Raw genomic sequence first — 955 nt, 5'->3', positions numbered from 1 at the left:
CTCGGCCCCGCTCCCGCCCGGAGCCCGCAGCCAGCCCGCTGCCGCCTCGGGTCCCCTGCCTGCGCCGCTCCTGCCCTTCACCTGCCTGCCGCTGCCCTTCCCTCCCTTCTTGCCGTCCTGCCTTTTCTTTCTTTCTTCCTTCCTTTTTCTTTTTTTTCTTTCTTTCGTTTCTTTCTACCTTTTCTTTCTCTCTTTTCCTTCCTTCTTTCTCTTTCTTTTATTTATTTTTCTTTTCTTTCTTTCGTTTCTGTCTTTTCTTCCTTTCTTTCTTTCCTTCTTTCTTTTTCTTTCTTGCTTTCCCACTTTCCTTCTCTCTTTCTTTCTTTCTCCCTTTCACTCTTTCTTTTCCATCGTCTTTCTTTCTATCTTATTTTTCTTTTTCTTTCTTTCTTTCTTTCTCGCTTCTCCCTTTCTGTCTCTTTTTTCCCTGTCATTTTCTTAGGCTGCCTCTCTCTTCCTCCTCTTTTTTATCTTCTTTTTCCCTCTTTCTGTTTTGCTCTGCCTTCCCCCCTTCACTCTTTCTTTCCTCTTCCTCCCGCTCTCCCCATCCATCCCTTCTCCCTCCCTTTCTTTCTCCCTCCTTTCCCTTCCCCTCCCGTTGCCCCTGTGTCCAGCCCCACCATGGGACCGAGGGCAGCCGGGGAGGGAGCACGGCCACAGCACCGCGGTGCCCGGGGGGGATGAACGCTGCAAGCTTGGGTCGGGGAAGGTGCCCAGGGCCCCCCAGTACCCCTTATCTGTCCTCCCTGGTCTCCCCAACATCCTCCCCCAGGTCCACAGAGGGGAAGTTGCGGGGCTGGGGGGTGCTGGCGCGGGACCCTGACTCCGCTCTCTGTCCGCAGGGAGCGAGGTGTCCCAGGAGAGCCTGCTCCTCCACGGCCCCTTCGCCCGGAAACCCAAGCGCATCCGCACCGCCTTCTCGCCGTCGCAGCTCCTGCGGCTGGAGCGGGCCTTC

General features: G+C 55.5%; 1 protein-coding gene across 1 annotated transcript in view; it reads left to right on the top strand.

The window, feature by feature from the left end:
• EMX1 (empty spiracles homeobox 1) overlaps window positions 1-955 on the top strand; it is a 17,350-nt gene that overhangs the window by 10,043 nt on the left and 6,352 nt on the right. The window contains exon 2 of the mRNA XM_009320893.1: window positions 843-955. This exon is cut by the window's right edge and continues 4 nt beyond it. Coding sequence (XP_009319168.1) covers window positions 843-955 — 113 coding nt within the window. The remainder of the gene's footprint in view (window positions 1-842) is intronic.

Source organism: Pygoscelis adeliae, unplaced genomic scaffold (genome assembly GCF_000699105.1).
Source record: "Pygoscelis adeliae isolate BGI_AS28 unplaced genomic scaffold, ASM69910v1 Scaffold273, whole genome shotgun sequence".
Taxonomy (NCBI): Eukaryota; Metazoa; Chordata; class Aves; order Sphenisciformes; family Spheniscidae; genus Pygoscelis; species Pygoscelis adeliae.
Note: the sequence above shows the minus strand (reverse complement) of the source record. Positions and strands in the feature narration are given on the sequence as shown.